General features: G+C 52.8%; 7 protein-coding genes and 1 non-coding gene across 8 annotated transcripts; 5 read left to right on the forward strand and 3 right to left on the reverse strand.

Annotated features, from left to right (window-relative positions):
• Positions 1–55: 55 nt before the first annotated feature.
• Positions 56–2,328, forward strand: CLUP02_05848 (uncharacterized protein; the record flags this gene model as incomplete). The annotated part of the gene is made up of 5 exons (XM_049284853.1): positions 56–351; positions 432–994; positions 1,088–1,238; positions 1,308–2,076; positions 2,137–2,328. 5 exons carry the CDS (start codon positions 56–58, stop codon positions 2,326–2,328), a joined length of 1,971 nt encoding a protein of 656 aa, XP_049141996.1.
• A 356-nt stretch (positions 2,329–2,684) lies between these two features.
• Positions 2,685–2,784, reverse strand: CLUP02_tRNA098. The gene has a single exon. It is a non-coding gene; the product is annotated as a tRNA-Ile (tRNA).
• A 719-nt stretch (positions 2,785–3,503) lies between these two features.
• On the reverse strand, positions 3,504–4,933 carry CLUP02_05849 (extracellular serine-rich protein; the record flags this gene model as incomplete). Its single annotated transcript, XM_049284854.1, has 5 exons — positions 3,504–3,717; positions 3,777–4,282; positions 4,338–4,442; positions 4,495–4,686; positions 4,745–4,933. The coding sequence occupies 5 exons, from the start codon at positions 4,931–4,933 to the stop codon at positions 3,504–3,506; spliced, it is 1,206 nt and encodes a 401-aa protein (XP_049141997.1).
• Positions 4,934–7,017: 2,084 nt separating this feature from the next.
• CLUP02_05850 (uncharacterized protein) lies at positions 7,018–7,589 on the forward strand (the record flags this gene model as incomplete). Its single annotated transcript, XM_049284855.1, has 3 exons — positions 7,018–7,158; positions 7,280–7,325; positions 7,381–7,589. 3 exons carry the CDS (start codon positions 7,018–7,020, stop codon positions 7,587–7,589), a joined length of 396 nt encoding a protein of 131 aa, XP_049141998.1.
• A 93-nt stretch (positions 7,590–7,682) lies between these two features.
• Positions 7,683–9,722, forward strand: CLUP02_05851 (U2 snRNP auxilliary factor; the record flags this gene model as incomplete). Its single annotated transcript, XM_049284856.1, has 6 exons — positions 7,683–7,774; positions 7,834–8,935; positions 8,989–9,250; positions 9,304–9,515; positions 9,568–9,590; positions 9,644–9,722. 6 exons carry the CDS (start codon positions 7,683–7,685, stop codon positions 9,720–9,722), a joined length of 1,770 nt encoding a protein of 589 aa, XP_049141999.1.
• Positions 9,723–10,837: 1,115 nt separating this feature from the next.
• Positions 10,838–11,607, forward strand: CLUP02_05852 (ribosomal S13/S15 domain-containing protein; the record flags this gene model as incomplete). Its single annotated transcript, XM_049284857.1, has 4 exons — positions 10,838–11,039; positions 11,129–11,161; positions 11,304–11,350; positions 11,434–11,607. 4 exons carry the CDS (start codon positions 10,838–10,840, stop codon positions 11,605–11,607), a joined length of 456 nt encoding a protein of 151 aa, XP_049142000.1.
• Positions 11,608–12,088: 481 nt separating this feature from the next.
• On the reverse strand, positions 12,089–12,665 carry CLUP02_05853 (dpy-30 domain-containing protein; the record flags this gene model as incomplete). The annotated part of the gene is made up of 3 exons (XM_049284858.1): positions 12,089–12,164; positions 12,228–12,469; positions 12,528–12,665. 3 exons carry the CDS (start codon positions 12,663–12,665, stop codon positions 12,089–12,091), a joined length of 456 nt encoding a protein of 151 aa, XP_049142001.1.
• A 567-nt stretch (positions 12,666–13,232) lies between these two features.
• CLUP02_05854 (uncharacterized protein) lies at positions 13,233–18,647 on the forward strand (the record flags this gene model as incomplete). The annotated part of the gene is made up of 15 exons (XM_049284859.1): positions 13,233–13,741; positions 13,796–15,759; positions 15,818–15,983; positions 16,012–16,108; positions 16,182–16,306; positions 16,368–16,420; positions 16,508–16,740; positions 16,789–16,832; positions 16,903–17,243; positions 17,302–17,335; positions 17,397–17,706; positions 17,899–17,970; positions 18,054–18,254; positions 18,295–18,397; positions 18,454–18,647. 15 exons carry the CDS (start codon positions 13,233–13,235, stop codon positions 18,645–18,647), a joined length of 4,446 nt encoding a protein of 1,481 aa, XP_049142002.1.
• Positions 18,648–18,658: the final 11 nt, after the last annotated feature.

The following is an 18,658-nucleotide window of genomic DNA, read 5'->3' on the forward strand; positions in this document are numbered from 1 at the left end:
ATCCCGGCAGGATGGGTGCGGCACCACCATCCCTATCGGTCCGAATTCCACCAGCATGCGCCGTCGCTCGAGCACTCAGGCTGCGTCCGTCAGCGTCTCGCCAACTGCGATTCGAAGGGCTGCTAGCAAAACGCCAGATGAGACTACAGGCTTATCGTCGACGGCAGCGGTGAGATCGAGCATCGCCAGCAGAGCGTGCGACGCTTGTCGTGCTCGGAGAAGAAAATGCCACTTTGACGGGTCTTCGCCCCATGCTGAGGGGCCGTCTCCGACGCAGTGTCGTGATTGCTGCAGACTCGGCATACCATGCAGCTTCCTGGTGCCCACGAGGCCGCGGGGACCTAAACGAAGGTATGAAGATCCGGGGTAGCAGGGGGTTTTCGTTCTGTGTGTAAATTCTACTCAGAGTCACTCACTTACTGGCTTGGCAGGAAACGTCTCCCATCAATGTCTGATAGGAGCGAGAGTGAGCTTCCCAATGAAGCGGAGACTCATCATGTAGAGACTGTCGAGCAGCAATCTCAACAAGTTCCTGAGCCTGCAGTGAGCATTGAGCCTGTCCTCGTCTTGTCAGGTCAGACTCCTCCATCAAGACCTTCACAAGCCAGGTCTCCCTATGGCCCTCCTCATTCTGCCCTTCATGGCCCATCTCCGCGTGCCGCAGCCCCGGCCCAGACGGAATCCCCCTCGGTAGCCGGCGTTGGGTTCCCAACAGATGAGTTGTGCTCAAGAGCACTTATACACATCTTGATGGCAGATTACCTCGACTTGGTCTACCCGCTGGTGCCTGTGGTCCATCGGCCCAGTTTCCGTCATGATCTGGCCACAAATCGGGACATAACCGATCCGGACTTCTTTGCTGTCCTCATGAGTTTAGCCGCGCTCACTGTCGGGTTGTTGCCGTCGCGCTTCCGCGACTATAGGGCAGTTGACCCCGAAGCTGCGATGCGCTTTGAAAATAGAACTGCAATGATCAATTGTTGCGCGGAGATATGTACTCGACAACGGACTGCAAACTACTGGGACCACATTAACCATCGGAAATGGGCGGTGTGTTATGTCCTTTCCGTCGCCTGCTTTCAAACAGGTCAGGTCAACCGGAGCCGGATGTTCGATGTGGAGTACTTGCAAGTTTCGCGACTTCTTGGGCTGCATCGCATTTCCGAGTATGAGGGTCTCAACTGCATCGAGACCCAGTTACGGAAGAAGGCTTTCTGGATGCTCTTCTATGGCTACGCGTAAGCCAAAGTCTCATCCCTAGTATACCACTTCGATCATGAAAGACTAACGACTACCAGGCATACCAGAGTTCAAGCAGGACGCTGGGAACGGCTGACATACTTTGGGCCTGGTGAGCTACGCGAGGTCAACTACGACGCTCTCATGCCCCTCGACATCGACGATGAACATATCTTCAGAGACAGGATCCTAGACCCCGTCTCTCCAATGGCATCGCATGGAACACCATCCGCACATGCGCAGGAACCCCGAGCCATGTTCACACTCACCAGCGGCTTCATCATCCATTCCCGGGTATTCCACAAGGGTCTCCAAGAAGCCATAGCCACATTGGGCTGCGAATGTGAGCTCCGTCGCACCCCCGCCGCCCGTCTCGCACGCATGCGCGATCTTCTCCAAGAGATGAGATACATGCTCGACGACGTTCCGGGTCCCATGCGGCAATGGGCTTCCAACGATAGGGGTACCGATGCGGCCCCCAGCACGCCGCGATTTGACGATGAAAGAGGTACAGCTGCCGCGTCGAGCTATGGCAGCCCGGCAGACTATAGCCGTGTTCCGGAGGCCGGATCCTACTCACAAGTGCTCCAGGGCCAAGCCGAGATCATGAGAGCAAACATCCATGTCACGCATCTGTGGTTGCAGAGCTTGCTGCTAGAACAAGTCGACGGTGTCACTCAAGAGAGCGCGATTGCCAACCCCTCGACAACTGGACGTGAGGAAGTGTCGACCGCCCTGAAAGCGAACTGGGCTGAGCGTGAGGACATTTGCCGTCAAATGCTGCACTTGCTACACAGTATTCCATATGTTCACCTGGAACCAAACGGACTCTACCTGGTATGCTCAACGCTCGATCCCAGCTTGTGCAAAGTTCAGTCTCTAATCACATCTCTCCAGGCGTACAAGGTCCGCGATGTGGCTGTAACACTACTCAACTGTCCGTTCGAAGCCCATGAACGGCCTGCCCGTCGTGCGGTGGAGTACATGCGGGACTTCACTCGCGCATTATCACGGCTCGATCGAAGTGAAATTGTGAACACGAATAGTCTTAAAAGCTGGATCGACATAGACCGGGAGCCTGCAATTTGACAGGGTGGTCTACAGCATTTCGGCATCGACAAGTCAAAATGATGACTGTGTCGGATTATGGAACGCTGCCACGAATTACCAATGAGGGTCGCATATAAACGGCATTTATCCTGTTTCAAAGCAGAATCGTATCGAAGTGATCAGATCATATGTGGTGATGTTATGCGTCACTGGTAGTTGGCTTCCTCAAGCGACAGTACCTTAGCGGCTTACAGTGTTGCGTGGTGCATCGCGACACCTTCAACGCAGCAAAACAGGCCCAAAACTTGCCGGCACGGTTCCTTGAGGCCAAAAGTAAATAGTCCACTCACAAGGAGTGAGTATGTCTTGAATAAAGGCAAAACAATCAAAAGATTTGAACCCGGAGAGGTTCGAACTCTCGACTTTGAAGAAGCATACTGTCGTGGTGATCACGAAGTATAAGCATCACACTCTAACCAACTGAGTTACGGGTCCTGGGTTGCGCCGGAAACCGCTCGGTTGCGGGTCTATCTTGCGTGTCTCCCTGTTTCCCCCGTGTTTGCTCGAGTCTCCGGGCGCCCAGGTGGAAGCAATGTTTGTTGTGGTGGGCGGTTTGCCAGCTTGGCGCCACAGCTTTGCTCGGAATAAAGGCGCGAGAGTATGCTCGAAACAAATCATACAATGAAAGTGGAAAGTTTCTGAGTGCAATCGAGGACTTGGGTTGAAAGCCTGGGAAGTACGAAACTTTGAAGGGAATTTTTCCTTTTCCCCAAGTTTTTCCCGAAGAGACCAAGTGGGCTCTGCCACCAATGAAATGGCTTGATCTAAGTCCCTGGCCCCTCTGGATTGAGCTATCTGAATCGCCATGTCAATAAGCCACAACTTGGCAACCTCGGCTTCTTTATACGTTGTCGAACTGCGCTTCCAGACCCGTTGGGACTTCGTCACTTGAATCACAATGACTGTGGACTAAGAAGACTAAAATTTGGGAAGAAACATTGGGTTCGTGGTCTGGATATCGTTCATCCTCGATAGACGCTATTCAAACCATTTAGTACGAAAATGGAGAGCTGGCTGATTAAACAAGGGCCAGGGCTCATCCTTCCAACGAATACAAGACATATATCAAGTCATCATACCACCAACGCCTTACTGAGCGAGCTTACCGCTCATCATTTTCTACCAACTTCCCGGCCCTCCTACTCTTCCACTGATCACTCCTTTATCGATGGTCGATATTCACTTTCCTGCTCTGCGAATGAGAAACGTGGCATGTATCTGGGTGGCGGAGAATTACCCAAGTCCCTCGCCGTTGGCAGCTCGACTGGCGCAGCGGCGGGTGCAGGAGGGGCCGCAGCAGGAGTCGCCGCCTGGTTATCTGGGGCTTCGACGACGACGCTAGGAGCTACAGACGAGATCCGGTGATCGCTGGGACCGGCCTAGGTTAGCAAAATACCAAAACAGCAGCAAGATCTGAAGATACTTACTGGTAGGTCTGCATGCCGTTAACAGGATGTGTGAATCCGGTAGGTTGGGGGCTCAGTTGAGGGGAGAACTGGGCCGTCGGAGTGGCGTGGTCACGGTAGGGGCCGCTGAAGTTGCTGTAGTGACTATTTCTCCATCCTTGAGTTGATGGACTCTTGGGTTGCATCGAGTAATTGAGCTCCGCCACCACGGGCTGGGATGGAGCAGTGGGAGGTGCCTGGTATGCGGTAGAGGTTCTCTTATACGCGCGGTTGATGCCGCCTCGTCGGCCGCACAGGTATACCAATAGGCCTCCCAGGAAGAGGAAAGCTAGAGAGCCGATCACGATACCGGCAATTTGGCCGCCGCTCACACTGTGGTGGTAGTTGTTGATGACGGCGCCGTTGTTGGAGCCGCCGCTAGTTGCCTTTGGTGCATCTGATTCAGTCGGGAAGGGTTCACCAGGGAGAATCTGGGTGGTCAGTGGGAGGGCTGCCTCGAGCTGTTTGTCGAGGGTCTGGGTCGAGTTCTGAGACTTTGTGAGTATACGTGAATCTTTTGGCAGTCTTGTTGGTGTGCCTTACCTCGTTGATTACACCGATCATCTTCTCTTTGTAGCATGAACCAGGAGCACCACAGTAGTAGAAGATCGGAAGGGTGTCGTTGACGCGAACTCTGTATCGTGGCATCTGAATCATGTTATTCTCCATGGCCCGCCTGATTCCCATGGGCCATACTGACATCATTCGTGATGGCCTTGACCGACTGGTTTCCGCTGTAGAAGCCCTCGCGGCCAATGTCGATGTACTCGTATGGCGTGCAAGGAAATCCAAACTCGGCGCGGATAACCGAGTGAGCATCGGGATAGAAGATCCATTCGATGGTATCGCCGACGTTGGCTTCCGTCTTCGCGGGTGAAAATGCAAATCCAGACTACCAAGAGCTCAGCTAATTTGAAGCGGTTTTTTTGGGGGGGGATCCAGTCACTTACCGCTCCGACGGCAATAGTATGCGTTTGCGCAGCGGCAGCAGAAGCCGTTGCGGAGACTACCACTGGTGTCCCAGTAGTCGTGGAGCTAGATGTTGTAGAGGTGAGGAAAGGCGAGATAGTTATTGTCGGCAGCACCTGAGCATTCACCAGGCCCGCTAGAGCGGCTACTCCCAACGTGAAATACCGCATTTTATCAGGAAGCTATGTTGTTCAATCACAGGATTGAGATTGGGACCAAGCAATGGTAACGGGAATGATACCAGAAGAGAGGACAGCTCGAAGGAAGAGGGGGGATGTAACGTGTGAAGGCCCAATGGCAATACTTATTGCGGCAAACATCCCCATGTACATGCCGGGCCGGGCTGACGATGGGGCTGGAGCGGAGGACTCGGGCCCGATGGCTGAGACCATCAGTCTGCATCCTGCTCGAGAAGTCCGCCCAAAGCATGCATGAAAGACCCGTTGGTTTGGTGCCCACATGGCAGAGGCTGCTTTACAGCTCTCGGTTTGACTATGCCCCAGGCCCGGTAACCGGAAGAAAGGAAAGTGGCGGATATCTATGCAGCAATGAGTCTTGAATAATGGTCGCGCCTTCAAAACAGCCTTTATTGAATGTCGATCGACGAGACGAGTCTTCAGAGCAAGGGGCTCCCTCACCACGCCCTTCTATCGTCGCTACCGGACTGAGAGGAAACAGAGAGGAGACAAAGACTCGCAAGGATATTGAGACGTTTGCCATCGTGAGGCACACGTGCGAAGTGCCGAATATGGCATAGCCATGAGTAAAAATGTAACGTGCGATTTTCTTGTGATACTTGAAGTATTCAGACCAACACGGCAGATAAATCATTTGACGAAACCCAGAGAAATGCTCGATTTCAGGATGTGATACGGGGCAGATGGCCGAGCTGGATTGGCTTGAGCCAGTGTCATAGACGATCATCCGCAAAGGACAGCTATCGCTAGAAGAAAGGATGAATGAGGCGAACTGTCGTAAAAGACCACTTGAAGAACATGGAGGTCATTTATCACACTATGGGAGCCGGCGGCTTCATACATGTTTGCTGCCCTAGCCCAGACTCTGAATGCGCTCGACCGGCTCTCACCTGGGCAATGTTTGGTGGCGTTTGTCCTACAGGGAGAGCCGTTTGGGAAAGCAGAACCACGCATAAGTGAGGTCCCTCGCCGAGCTACTTGCTGTGAGTCTGGTCTAGTGACTTATGTGGTAGGACGCAATAAGCTGGACTAGACGAAGAAGGTCTGAAACTTTGCACTATGAATAGATATCTGAAAAGAGGCTGCTGGAGTGGCTGCGCTGCTCACCTTTATAACATCCACATACCAATATCCCTTGACTGTCGATCAAACTCAGTGCAGTGCCTATCTCAAAGACTACCAGTCAAACGGCTTTGCTGCGGTGATATAGCAAGATTTATCCTGGAAAGAGACCGAAGACACAACTGACGTACCGATTAAGACGAGTTGTGTCCGGACAATGCAGGCGCTAAGACATTGTCAGGGTCCTAGTGTTGCACTAGCGGCGAGCATCGGGCTCTGGGGAACACATCCAGGGCTGAGAACGAGACAATGTTTGGAAGAACAGCTGGCCATCCTCCCTTGGTTTCGGATTCTCTTTGAGCGGGTGTCTTCCATAGACACTAACACGATGTCCAAGGTGAAAGCCGCGAGCCGAGGTGCGGGACAACCAGACTCAAAATCAGAAGTGGTGGCTTGTGATGTTTGAAATTGCTGACTGCATGGCTGAGCCGTGTTATGAAGCCTGGAAGCAGACACCAAGCTGAAGAACAAACTTTTGACTGAGTCTATACTTGAGGAGTGTCGAGATGGAGAACTCGCATGGTTGGGGTCATCTCACTGTGAGAAACCCTAGTCACGCTGGGCTCGGCACGGTGAAGCATATTTCCAAAAGAGCTTCCCGATTTCAACAAACCATGTCCGTGACTGATAGCAAATTCGATACCAAAGCCATGCCTTAGTTTCTGGCTCCTTGACATAGAAGCTGTTGGAGGCAAAGCGCGTAAGGACTCTGCTTGGGCGAGAGCACAGCTGCCGCACAGACCAGCTCCCTGACGCGCAGCGGCTGACGGTATTCCGAGACTCTTTGGTACGCGCAACTTGGGTGCGTAGGGACCGGAGGTAGCAAAGTTTGAGATCAGTCGCATGCGCAGTGAATCTTCGAGAAGAAATTTGAAGGTAATGCAATGGTTAAATGGTGGTTGCTTCTTCATTAACTCTTACACCAGGCGTGGGCAATGAGAGCGGAAGAAGCGAGTCAGGAGGTTGGTGAGCAGGCTTCCCATGAAGAGAAGCAGACGTCGAAGAAAAACGATCGAGTGGATTCGCTCTCAGGAGTCGATTTCCATCAGGAGTTGATAGCGACTGATAAGATCCAGGTCATCTGCGGAGATGAATCTCGGAAGTAGATGCAGTATGCGCGGAGCGGTGTCTGGAAAAGGAGATATTTTGAAACGTACTGAGACCAATAGTCTAATCCTCTGAGAATATCCAGGCCAGATCATGTTACATCCTGAAGATCAAAATCGACGAATAGAAATCACCAGTGTCCGAGGCTGTTGATACTGGATAGTATCTGCTGACTAACGCACTTCGACCAGGGATCACCTTAGCGCGGAAGGAAGCACCTCAAGCGGGCCCAGAGGTCTGGACAGATCCACTTCGATCAAAGCTCTTGGCCAATCATAGTACAGTTTCAGAGCTTGACCTCTTCAGGGAAAAAAGTTCCAGCCTCGCGCCTGTGGACTGGACGACTGCGCCTCTGCCTCACGCGGCAATCTTCAACTCCATCGCCAATTGCCTTCTCTAGCCTGGGTTGACCATCATTTACGATTAGCCTTATCACGCCACGTGCAATCGCAATCATGAACGGCGACGGCTATTCTCGTGGTAAGTCTGCACGATGTCTAACAGACCTGTCTGTACCGGTGCCTCTGTGTCTAACAAACGCCTTTTGGGGGAAAAGGTCGAGGAAAGGGATCTCGCGACTATCCGGTAAGTGCCCATCAGTCATGATGAAGTACCTGCACCCAAAGCTGACGCTTGATACAGAGAGAGCGCGATGATAGACGCGGTGGCGATAGAGACAGACACCGAGACCGAAGACGTTCCCGTTCCCCCTACGACCGAAGCTCCAGACGTCGCGAGGATGAGGACAGTTACGCGACAAGTCGCAGCCATCGTGAGCGTGAGCGTGAGGATAGATACTCTGGGCGCGAGAGGCGCGGTGGAGATCGAGAGTGGGATCGCGACCGCGGATCCTCCAGACGCGATGCCAGAAGAGACGACGACGATCGCCCGCGGAGAGATCGCGACCCGTACGACGACCGACGCCGAGGCGGACGAGACAGAAATGAGGATGCCGGATTTGGCCGCCGTGAACAACAACAGCAACGCCAACGCAGCGCGACGCCACCTCCCAAGAAGAGAGAGCCTACACCTGATCTGACAAACATCACATCAGTATTGGAGCGCAAGCGACGTTTGACTCAGTGGGATATCAAACCCCCCGGCTATGAGAATGTCACTGCTGAACAAGCCAAGCTGTCAGGCATGTTCCCTCTGCCCGGGGCTCCTCGCCAGCAACCCATGGATCCCAGCAAGCTTCAAGCCATCATGAACCAGCCAGGTGGCCAAGTTAATAGCGCTGCGCTGAAGCCGAGCAACTCGCGCCAGGCCAAGCGTCTGCTCATCAACAACCTTCCCCCATCCACGACCGAAGAAACCCTCCAGAACTTCTTCAACTTGCAGCTGAACGGCCTTAACATCATTGAGAGCACCGACCCCTGCACCAGTTGCCAAGTTTCGAAGGACAACTCCTTCGCCGTAGTTGAGTTCAGAAACGCTTCCGAGGCCACCGTAGCCCTCGCTCTCGATGGCATCTCGATGGAGGCCGACGATGCCACGAATGGCGCCGCCGGTAGCCAAGGCCTTGTGATTCGTCGCCCGAAGGATTACATCGTTCCCGCGGTGGTTGACGACGTCCCATATGAGCCGGGTGTCGTTTCCAACACGGTGATCGATACCCCTAACAAGATTAGCGTTGTGAACATGCCTCCTTACCTGTCAGACGAGCAAGTATCGGAGCTTTTGGTGTCGTTTGGCGAGCTCAAGGCGTTTGTGCTTCTTCGTGATAGAAGCACAGAAGAGTCTCGGGTAAGCTGAGTCGCATTTGGCCATCATACGTACCATACTAACTATCCTTGCAGGGAATTGCTTTCTGCGAGTACGTTGATCCAGCAGCTACGGACGTCGCCATTCAAGGCCTCAACGGTATGGATCTTGGAGACAAGAAGCTCAAGGTTCAGAAGGCCAGTGTCGGTGTAACTCAAGTTGCTGGGGTGGAAATGGGAGTTGCAGCTATGTCTATGCTGGCTGGAACGACCTCAACTGACTCTGAGGAAACCCGTGTTCTGCAACTTCTGAACATGGTTACTCCAGAGGAGTTGATGGACCCTGACGATTATGAGGGTAGGCGTCAACATCTAGTTCTGGTCTTGTGCACACATACTGACAGTCTGCAGAAATCAAAGAGGACGTTCAGGAAGAGTGTGCAAAGTTTGGTAACGTGCTGGATATCAAGATTCCTCGTCCCGTGGGAGGCAGCAGACAATCTGCTGGTGTTGGCAAGATTTTCGTCAAGTTCGAGACCAAGGAGTCATCCAAGAAAGCGCTCCAAGCACTCGCAGGACGCAAGTTTGCGGATCGTACTGTTGTTACCACCTACTTCCCCGAGGTAAGAAGAGCCCCAGGATGGCATTGCGAGACAATTACTGACTCTGCTGCAGGAAAACTTCGAAGTCGGTGCCTGGTAACCATTTTCACATTGGGCACAAGGAACAGCGAGATAACATCACCAAAAAGGCAAGGCTCGGCGGAAAAGGGAAATTCAGGCCGATCATATTCTGACAGCCTTGTAACCATTGAAAATGCTGTATCATAATTCCGCGATGCGGGCCGCAGGCGACAGGGACGGGAGCACCCACCAAGTCGCAAAATTGCAGATGACTTGTGGCGGCTTCAAGCCGGCGCGGTGGAGGAAAATTAGGGGTGTTCTATAAAAACTTCCTGACTGAAAACCATGGTTAAAGGCGTTGATTATACCTGCGTAGTTGTATTTGCATCAATGGAACACTTCTATATGTTTGGTAGGTGTCGAAGTTCAGAGGTTGTGTTATTTTCGACTCCAAAACGTCTAGGCCTACAACAATCTTCAGTCACTTCGAGTCACAGGAGTTGGAACCATTCTTTTGCTCATGTTTTGCTTTGCTATCTATCCAGGGGTTACGCGTCATCAAGGTTGACTCTGTGTGTATGATTTTCTGCTGCGCTTCACTTGAGGCGTAAATGAAGACCAGAATCTGTTCCAAGTGTAGACCTTTACAGCTTGTTAGCTTTCCGTTCAGAATTCGAATGATTGAAATTGAGAGAGAAAAGGTGCAGTATCAGAAGTCCTGTTCATTCATTAAGCCCGAAGACTTTAAAATAAGAGGTACCAGAAAAAAGTAATAATGGAGGATCATCATTTGATGCATAGGGGATAAACGAGGAGCATACGTGAGCGATTCTTACCTGGGGGGAAGGATGTAGAGAGGCACCGCGAAGCAGCACTCAGCGGCGATGTATCTGATCTGTCCATCTCTCAAAGAGTTGAGGTTGAGGGAGCAAGAAGAAAAATCTTGAGCTCACGAAGCTTGAGGTAAGCAAAAGAGTGCACGGACCAAGGTGAGGCTGCTTGGCCCCGTAAATCCGGCCCAGTAGCGGGTCCTCCAAAATTTTCCAGACCAAGCCCAGACGGGACAAGGATGGTAGGCTGCGAGCTCGTCGTTGAAGCCAGCTGGGCCCAGCAGGAGGAAGGAGCACTGCACTCAAGCAGCTGCCCTAATTAAGCGAGGTTCTCCCGCCCGCACAATCCACCCCGTCCACGCCGACCGGCAGCCCGCTCAAACATATCGCAATTGATCGTGAACTTTTTTCCCTTCCCTTTTCAAATCCGACCAGCGACCGACCGACTGACCCCCTCGACTCCAGCCGACAACACCACAAACCACCGTCAAAATGGGCCGTCTTCACTCCAAGGGAAAGGGTATCTCCGCCTCGGCGATTCCCTACAGCCGCAACCCCCCTTCGTGGCTCAAGACCACCCCCGAGCAGGTCGTTGACCAGATCTGCAAGCTGGCCAAGAAGGGCGCTACCCCTTCCCAGATCGGTGTCATTCTCCGTGACTCCCACGGCGTTGCCCAGGTCCGCGTTGTCACCGGTATGTCGAAATCGAAATCTCCCAAAGTCTCTGCAGGAGAATCACAAAAGAAGGAGAATTCCGCAACTGACTATTTTCGCTCACTACAGGCAACCGTATCCTTCGCATCCTTAAGTCCAGCGGTACGATCCCAGTTATATGAACACACCAAGCGGCGACTTCGATGTCGAAAGATTATCAAAACTGTCCGCGAGGAGCAATCCTCTTTACTGCATTTAATGCGCCTCTGCTTGGTCTAGGCTGACAGAGAGATATGATGAACAGGCCTCGCCCCCGATATCCCTGAGGACCTTTACATGCTCATCAAGAAGGTAAGCCGTTTGCGCCGGAGACGGTTGTCTCTATCTGTTCGGAGGAAAACGCGGGTGAATAGCTAACCAATTGGGTGATACAGGCTGTTGCCGTCCGCAAGCACCTTGAGCGCAACCGCAAGGACAAGGACTCCAAGTTCCGCCTCATTCTCATCGAGTCCCGTATCCACCGTCTCGCCCGCTACTACAAGACCGTCGGTGTCCTCCCCCCTACCTGGAGATACGAGTCCGCCACCGCCTCCACCATCGTCTCTTAAGCGCTCCTTAACCGCTATCACGAACGAATGGATTGGTCGTCGCATGACGCGGTGGATTCTGGTCATGGAGTTGGGGTATTAGGAAGGTGCATTTAGAGCTCTGATGCCAGCTCTCTAGGCCCGGTGGCCGCGCGGGGATTTCTCACGCCGCGGAGGAGGAGTAAAAGTTTCCCTGCATGTCACTCGAAAGAAGTAGACACAAACCAAACAAAATGAGGAAATTCTTCCAAGGCAACACCAACGTCTATGAGTGTTTAAAGGGCTACTACGAGGAATCAAAAGTTTTATGAACTGGGTATCATTCATATCTTCATGACCTTGAAGCATAATGCCCAAAGTAGCTATTGCAAAGACTTTTCTGCTTCCTAAACGCCTAGCTTCATGCCAACCAAATCAAGAGCCCATTGTCCCAAATGATTATGCCATCCAAGCCTGTATATCGCCTTGTGGTATGATAGCATAAGAAAGCTCGCCCAGCAGCTCAGGCAGAAGGCTCGTTCCTACGACGGGACTCCTCGAGAAGGAAGTTGCCCAAGACGTGAAGAGGATTAGCAGGCCTAGAACACAGCGCGATTAGCCTTCGTACCATAGGTTATGACCATAGTAGGAGCAGTCCTTACTGGTTCTTGCTGATAATCTTCATGCCCTCGAGCAGAGCAGCGGTGACGTGGTTGTTGATGTACATGCGGGCATTGTCGCCGTGCTCTACCGCGCGGTTGGGAAAGTTCGTCGCATTGGTGTCGGGATGAACTGAGCCAGCACGAGAGCTAGCCTCACCATTGACATTGCGGTTGGGAGTACCGGTTCGGCCAGGAGCAGGACTGGGGGCGCTCGGGGCGGCCTGCGGGATCGGGACGGGGGACTGTAATATTGAGATTAGCGAAGCCTGAGACGAGCGCATGATATTCTCAAGATCATACTGAAGCAGGTTCGCCAGCATCAGCCATAGGGATGTCGAGGCTAGCAGCATCGGCCATCATGGTAGCAGGCGCAGGAGCAAACGTAGAATCTGCAGGCGCAGTGGCTTCCTGGGTAACAGGCTCTGCCGGGTTGGACATTGTGAAGGATGGAAGATGCGATAAAGACGATTGGTTGATTTTGTGCTATGGCGCAAACTCCCGATTGGAACAAGAGCAGGTGTCGAAGGCAAGATTCGTTAACCAGTAAGGATAGGTACTTGCGATTTGTTGGTTATCGGAAGTTGTGAAGTTTGCGACGGCAAAGGCAAGGTGCGCAAAGACGAAGTTTTCAAAGCAACAAGACACACCAAGGCGACGAACGCTTGGAGTGAATCGATTGGAGAAAGAACGATCGTTCCGGGGCTCCAATAGTATTTTGAGGTCGAGGAAGTTGTCAATTGATTGCGGGGGAAGTTGCGACAGTCGGGAGGGTCTGATGAGGAAGCTGTGGTTGTGGTGGGCCAGAAGAATCAGAGCTCATTTACGCGGGGTCACCTGATCTCGCGTTCAAAGGCGCTTTCCCTCCTACGGCAGCCTGTTTCCCTTCGCGTCTCCATTGCACATGACGCCACCAAGGCAAACCCCATTGATGATCTTTACAAACTACGCTGGTTGACCTCATCAAGAGCCGTCTCTCTACGATGTCACTATTGATCAATTCGCACTATGGACGCCTTCGTACAGCGGCTCCCACGCCCGAGATCACAGCCTTCTTCAAGATCTCCAACGAGACCCTCGCCGCTCGGTGAGAGGCCCGCAAAGAAGGCCAAGGTCGAAATTCAGGACAGCGATTGTGACGATGAAGACAATATCAAGTCCGAAACCGATGAGGCTGATACCTCAGGCCTGACAGTCAATGATGTATCTGACGCAGACGACGACGTTAAGCACCACACACGGCAGACTGACATCGAGAGCACTTTGCCACCCATCCAGTTGGACAAAGAGGCGATCGAGGAATATGAATTGATGAGGAGCTCTCAAGTCAGCGCCCCTGAAGACGAAACAGCCGTCGCGCCTGAACGAAAGTGGGTAAGGGGCAAGAGCTCCATCTACGTGGATGCGTTCAACCTCGCCTTGGATACTGTCTTGGCAGATGAATCCCATTTGTTTGACGCCAAGGAGTGTAACGTATTCGAGCAATGGAAATCGTTGGGCTACGAAGCCCAGTACCTGTGAGTTTGTCCTAATTCCATCGCATTGCTCTTCTGGACTGATGGCTTGCGTAGATATGTGCGCTTGTTCTTGCGCAAGACTTCCGCTTGGCACCGTCAAGACCGGCTGGGATACTACAGTGATGTTTCGGATCCTGAAGCTGCCATTGCGTCTCTGCAGAAAGTCAGAGATCTTCCCGAGCCTGATGCTCCCGCATGCAGCAATCCTGTCGAAGGCATTGACCTGGAAGAGTTTAGTTTAGACGGCACTTTCACATTTGCCGATGCTTCTGAGGAACACATCACGACCATCGAAGAGGCGTCTTCATTGCTAAGCCTAGACGAACTAAAGGATCTTGCTAAAGAGGCCAAATTCCAGGGACGTAACAAAGCCGACTTGGTGAAAGCGCTGTGCCGAACAGGCTATCAGCAGACCGGGCTCTTTGCTCATGGGCTACAACGGTCTGGCAGCGGCGAGTCCCAGACTGCTCGAGGTCTAATGCGAGATCGCCACGATACTCCACCGCTTCTCAGCAGGCAAGACTCGAACCAGACGCAACACTTTCTAGAAAAGATCAGGATCATCACAGGCCCTTGCATCAGGCTATCGCCACTGACATATAAACTCTTCGAGAGGGTGCACCTGGTCTTCTACCGGTCGACAGAATGGACTGAGAAGTCTCTGACGGCCATTATTCTTGCTAGCATCGCACGCCGGAATTACCCAGAGTACATTGTCTGCCGAAGTACGAACATTTTTGCTTCTCGAAGACATGTTCTCGAGTTCGAGTCAGCAGTTCGAGTCGAAGCCGAGGTCGATCAGATCCTGGAGTTCAATGGCTCGCCGGGTGAGGCAGGTCTTCGCAAGGTTGTGGATGTCTTTGATCGTGTCTACCCTCGGTGGAAAACACTTTTAAGAGAGGAGCAAGACAAGGAAAAGCGATTATACGAAGAAGGTGAAGGCGCCTACTTGAGAAGGTTTACCCCTGTTCATTCCTACACGCGCATTGTCCACAAGGCAGCATATGTGTTTGGGAAGTTAAAGGATTACGAACGCGAACACTCTATTCTCACTGAACTTCTCTACCAGCACCTGTTCCATCCTGCTAGGCGAGGCAGTTGGTATCAACGAAAGGCTCTCTTAGAGGAACACTACATGTATGCACTAGATGCCAACGCAGTGTCTCCCGATCCCGATATTCAGAAGAAGCATTGGAAACGAATTGCAGCGACGACTTGCGAGACAGCGCTAGAGGACAATGAGTGCCATCTGATTTACCATTACGATTTGCAGAAGCGTCTGCTCAAGCTCGAGAAACAGCTCCGCATCCCACGACGACTTCAGCACGATTTTGGCCACGTTCGTCTCCAAAAGCCACTAGAGCATACTGTTGAGGGCATCCAGGTGATCAAAGAAGACCGCCAAGGCAGAAATGGCCGACAAGCAAGTACGAAGACGATTTGGGTCGATGAACTAGAGGAAGGTGGCGAATGCAGTGTCGAAGAGATGTGCCTGAGTTGGTACCGAAGCAAGGGCTATAAAGGATACCACGCCGAGGGAGGCATCGTTCGCACACTTTTCGCCTATCTTTTCTACGACATTCTGTTCCTCTACATCCCAAATGTATTTCAGACAGCTTATCAGACTTGCCCCTTGGACCTCCATACGGATTCGTTCTATCCGACGCGGCTGTCCGAGATTAATCACCGACTAGTCGAGATAGGTAACGGCGGTGCGGAAACCATCATCCGCAAGGTCGATGCCAGAGAGCGCGAACGACGAACTTGTGTTATCGGCCTCAATTGGGACTACGACGTTGAGGATCTTGTGGAGCTGGTCGGGTGCTTCGATGGTAGCGCACTGGCCGCTCTCTGCAAGGTGATGGCACAGGAGTACCGACAGCGGGGCGGAGGTCTGCCCGACTTGATCCTCTGGCGGACGGAGCCGAAAAAGGAATGTATGTTCGCCGAGGTCAAAAGCGCCAATGACCGGCTCAGTGACACTCAGAGACTATGGATCCACGTTCTCACGGGTGCAGGTGTGAAGGTTGTCCTTTGTAACGCCGTGGCCAAGGAAGTCAAAACTGTTGACTGAAGACGCCTTCGGAGTTCTCGAGGATCCCTCCATGTCGAAGGATATTTTGATTCGCTCTTATGGGTATCCTTCCAGGATATGGCGTGGTGTTACAGGGAGTGGAGATTGCTCTGAAAGCTCAGCGCTTCCCGAACCCGGGAGATATGGCAATATCTTCGACCACACTGGGTGCCAGTCCATGAGCAAAACATGCCAGCTTCGAGGTCAAGGTTACTCGAAATTGGAAATGGCTCGCGGTGCCTGGTTCCTATGCGCCGGATCAGCCGAGCTCATCTCAAGGGCGGGGAGCCGAAGTACGACATATGGCGAGGCCAAAAATAGGATTTTGATCTTCAGCGATCCGCAATCACTTTGAACCCATGGAAGCAAAGAACGACGAAAGAAGATTATGAAACGGCCGAGTTGCCACTAATAGCTGCACCTAAGCTGTGTCCTGATCACCGGTCAAGGAACTACAGCACCTCGAACAACCAATCGCTTATCCATGATTGGTGATTTACAGTCCTGTTTCAATCTGATCATTTGACAAACTGTCGAAAGACTTGGCTCCAGTTTCAGCATTACCAGGGTTTTCAAGTCGTGGCGCCGGGGGGAGGCTAAATCTGGTATCAGAATTCGAGACATCCAGTCACAGGCGACAACCGGCAGGCAGGGCTCGTTTTAGGTCGGAGATTTTTATGAATCACATGCAGCCAATCACGCAAAATCGTCAAACGTCGGTACTTTGGTTGACGAGGTTGAACGGAACCCTGCGTTGCACTGGGTCATCGGAGGCCAGACAGGCAATGAAATCTCACATTCTCACCGAGATTGGAAGACGCAGCACCACAGGCACCCTTTCCCAAGGCTTGCAGCAGTCTCGATCTTTGCCCCTCCTCGCGCTACTGATGTCGCATCTTTGGGGGTGGAGGTCGTCACACTCGCGGTTGGTCTGGCGTCTCGTTTACTGCGTGCGTGTGCTAATGTGGTCCAGACATGCGTCCTAAACATGCTGCTAATGTACGGGACGACGACTCCGTACGTAGTGCCATTTCATGTCTCTATGATTTATCGACCTTCTTCACCGCCAGATGACAGAAGTCGATAGCAACCAACCAACATGGAATTCACTGTTCCCAGCAACGGAACATTACCGGCATCTTCCCTCGAGAGAGCGCAAACCCCCATCCCAATTTTTCCGTCTCTGCTCATTGCTGAACCTCAGTGCTGAACCACCCATGCCCATTTTCGAAGCAGAAGGCCAGAAGGTTCCAGCTCTGTGGGAGCAGCTTGACTTGCGACCGAGCTCTTTGCGACGAGTGACTCTGCGTCAAGGGTCAAAAAACCAAAAGTCACAGACGCTTCGCCTGGCCCTGCCCACCATGATCCCCACACCAGCACGCCGGCGCTTAAACCTCGACCAATCCGCTGCCTCCCCGCCGACCGTTGGTGATGGTCCTGACGACACCGCGGAGCCCCTGTCATTCCCGCCCTCGAACCAATCAAGACCCCGGCCATTCTGAGGACAGGCGCTTAGCAAAGTGAGGTGACTGGGGGTCCTCCACGGCTTCGCTCCGTACGCGACCACCCACCCCCATGCAGTGCCCGGGATGCTGGGTCGTACCATGGCCGGATCTGGCAAGGCGCCTCAGGCCGCTTTTGCTGGTCCTTTTCTCGACTTCTTTCTGACTGGACGTTTCGCCTGCTTGGTACTTTTCTTTGGCTTGACGACACGCCCTTGACTGTGTCTGAGCTGTTGACTCTGTCCCTTGGCGGTCTCCGAAACGCAGTGCTCCTTGGATCTCAACCGCGAACCTGCAAGAGATGTTATCTGGGACAAAAGCCAACTAAAAGAAAGGAAACAAAATCACACACGCAACATGCACACCTCGGGGAGTGCATGTGCGTATCTGTATGAGTGTGAGGCAATCATGGACCTCATCAGCCGTGGTCTATCCCCCAAAAGGCGACGAAAAGGTTAAGCGGACCACGGAGGAGGGGAGGGGGCCGTAAGGAACGAATTTGGGAAGACATGGGTGCGCCTTTCTACACTTCAGTCATCACCGCATTGCCCATCACGACTGCAACACCAAGCCACGACTAGCAGCGGGAGGAGGATGATGACGCCCCGGCGCCAGCAACATCAGCAGCGGCGGTGGCAGGAGCAGCATCTATAGTGCTGTAATGTGATGCCCGCTCTCCGGCCGGGACTTGACGCATCACCGCCGAACCATCACCCCCCATTCCAACCCCATCTAGCCTACCTTCTGCCGGGTGGTTGCCCCCCTCCCCTCCGGTTCGATTGCACCGCTTTCCAATGTTTTCCCTCATATTGGATCACTGAAGATCGACGGCTATTACATCGATCCGTCATCGCATCCCCCTGCTTGGCGTGGTTTCCCATCTGATGGGGAGGGGTATACAACTCGGCTGTTCAAGAGAGAGCGTACCAAACCCAAAGTGTGACGGGCTTGTATGGGTATGATGAGGTGAAGGGCAGGATAAGGCGGACGGGATGGCATCCCCCATCTCCTCAGCGGAAACCGAGGCGGGGGAAAAGAAGGGTACAGCGGCCAGCCAGCTGAAATTGAAGACAAACTACGGTCAGATGGTCAATTATGACGCCCAGTCACACGATTGAGAGCAAATATTCGATGAGTGGATCTCCGAGAACGTGGTCACGGCTCTTTACTTGGAATCACCATACGTGGGTTCGACGCCATGTCCGCGAGGAACTGGAGCAAGATCGTGGAACAAGATATCCTTACCTCTGAAGATCATAAGAAATCTACCCGTTTCCTCGTCGACTCCACCCGGCCGGCCATCGCGGCCTCTTCTCCCCCTCCCCGCTAAAGCGCGGGACC

The sequence above is a fragment of the Colletotrichum lupini genome, chromosome 3 (genome assembly GCF_023278565.1).
Source record: "Colletotrichum lupini chromosome 3, complete sequence".
Taxonomy (NCBI): Eukaryota; Fungi; Ascomycota; class Sordariomycetes; order Glomerellales; family Glomerellaceae; genus Colletotrichum; species Colletotrichum lupini.